The 2,268-nt window shown below is 59.2% G+C and overlaps 1 protein-coding gene across 1 annotated transcript; it reads left to right on the forward strand.

The window, feature by feature from the left end:
- Positions 1-572: 572 nt before the first annotated feature.
- SDRG_09946 (hypothetical protein) lies at positions 573-1,967 on the forward strand. Its single transcript, XM_008615913.1, has 2 exons — positions 573-1,803; positions 1,854-1,967. The coding sequence occupies exons 1-2, from the start codon at positions 600-602 to the stop codon at positions 1,910-1,912; spliced, it is 1,263 nt and encodes a 420-aa protein (XP_008614135.1). The 5' UTR covers positions 573-599; the 3' UTR covers positions 1,913-1,967.
- Positions 1,968-2,268: the final 301 nt, after the last annotated feature.

The raw sequence follows: 2,268 nt of genomic DNA on the forward strand, positions 1-2,268 counted from the left end.
GAGACTGAGGCGCCGGCGCCAACGACGAGCACTCCCGTGTCGCCGACGGGAGCCCCGTCAACCTCTGCTGTCACACCAGCACCGTCCGAGGACTCTCCGAACCCTACGTCGGACGCCCCAGAGCCCACGCAGGCAACGACGAACACACCAGAGGCAACGACCACCGAGCCTGCAAGTCCAACGAGCGTGCCGGCTACGATTACGCCCGGCGGGAACGCAAACTTCTTTGGCAAATCCGGCGCAGAAGGACCCTCGGCTCGATTGAGCTGGACTCTTACACTTGCTGCGTTGGGTCTGGCGAGCTATTTCGTGCTCTAAGACTGTCAACCAAGTTGCATTAATACCCATTTCATGTTGTGTCCATGCTCGCCCAACTCACTTGACAACAATCATTTCTTGCCCACAGCGTAGGGCGGTCAACTTTCCGCTATGGTGAGGGCCGATAAGAAATGACCTCGGAATTGATGGCGCCAACTCCAAGCTCTAGATTTGTTTTCAACCAATCACAACGTGTGGCGAGTTTGGATTGGTCGAAATCTTGGAACATGTTGCCGCGTCGCTTCAGTTGCCAACGGGTAGACAGGCAAAGATCCTCAACCATGCGAGCGACGACGAAGCCGTTGACGCTACGCTACCGCAAGAAGGTCGCCGAGGCGAGCGCGCCCACGAAGCCTACGCCGATGGCCGTCGCGACCAAGCTGCTGGCGACGCCCGCCATCGTCTACGTCGTCACGATCAGCGACTTGCAGTTCCATCCGCCACGCCTTGTCGTGCCCCTTGGCAGCATGGTCCGATGGCAGGTCGGCGCGACGAACGAAGCCGTGCACGCAATCACGTTGGCGCTGGGCGATGCGTTCATCGACTCACCGACGCTCGACACACCCGGCGCCGTCTTCGAGTACAAATGCTCGTCACTCGGAACGGTCTCGTATGGCTGCAATTTGTACTCGTTCATGACAGGATCCATCGTTGTCGTCGCGGCCTTGTCGACCGTAGAGGCAAAGAGTAACCAGTGCTACGCAGACTACCCGCGCAGTGCACCCAAGCCGCGTCGACGCCCGTCGTCGTCAGCGATGGGACCGTTCCAGAAGCAGCTGGCCGTGTGGAGGGCCAAGCAGCCGAGAGCACAGCTGGACGCTGAAGGAGACGACACTGTCGACAATGAGGAAGGCGCTTTCTCCGAGAAGGACCGCGTGGCGCGCAAGAAGGTCGCGTCGACGCGTGCACCGGACGTTGTGCGCCCGACGGCCTCCGTCGTCGCCGCAGTAGCACCCATCGAATTACTCAGCCCCGTTACGACGGAGCAGAACGCAGCCGCCAAGATTGCATTGGACCACTTTGAATTTGTCCCGACGACCCTCGATGTTATGGCGGGCCAGACGGTCGTCTGGTCGGTGAGTGCGCTGGGCATGATTGAACACGCGCTGCAGTTGACCGTATCAGCACCGGACACTGCTGACGCAACGGTGGTGACACCGCCTTTGCGTTCAGGCAACACGGTCGCCTACATCTTTCCCCGCGCCTGTGTCGTCGACGTCGCGTGCTCCGTGTACGACGTCAAGGGCCGAGTTGTTGTCCATGACGCATCGTCCGACGTTCTCTTCGTCGGCGACGTCGAGTGTCCCGTCGTTGGCGACGTCGAGTACCCCGTCGTTGCGCCGACCGCAGAGAGCAGTGCGATCTTGCGACTGCTCGCGACGGCCCACGAAAAGCACGAAATGCGACGCACGAGTTATATGGCGCCCCCCGCGGCAGCGATTCCCGGCTTTGACCCGCTGGCCGCCTACGATTTTCTCAAACAACGTGCGTTGATCTTACATGTACTGCGACCCTGGGCTCATGCGCAGTTGTAGGTGCGAACGACGTCAAGCGCGACGGCAATGTGGTCTACGCGTGTCCGCCCGCATGCTAAGCCGTGCACGATTCTGTAAATGCAATAGAAATAATTTGATGGACAGTGTACACACTTGCAGCAGTATACATCAGTCGCATCGACGAGACTGCAGCCTTGCGGAGCTGTTGTACTGATGGGGCGCGTGGTGGTCACGTGCTCGATCCCATTTATATGCATCAGTGGGCGTCAGAGCTCCGCCTGTTTCGTGATTGGGGACGCCAGACGCTGGACGCTCTGCGAGCTCCGATTGCCATGTTAGTCGATAGCACCTTTGCAGCTAACTAACCTTATTAGAACAGTCCAAAACCGGTTCAGTGCTGAGCTACAGCTCCTAGTAGCGCTCCCTATGCTCGTGGGACCCGATACCACCAATA

Source organism: Saprolegnia diclina (genome assembly GCF_000281045.1).
Source record: "Saprolegnia diclina VS20 unplaced genomic scaffold supercont1.33, whole genome shotgun sequence".
Taxonomy (NCBI): Eukaryota; Oomycota; class Saprolegniomycetes; order Saprolegniales; family Saprolegniaceae; genus Saprolegnia; species Saprolegnia diclina.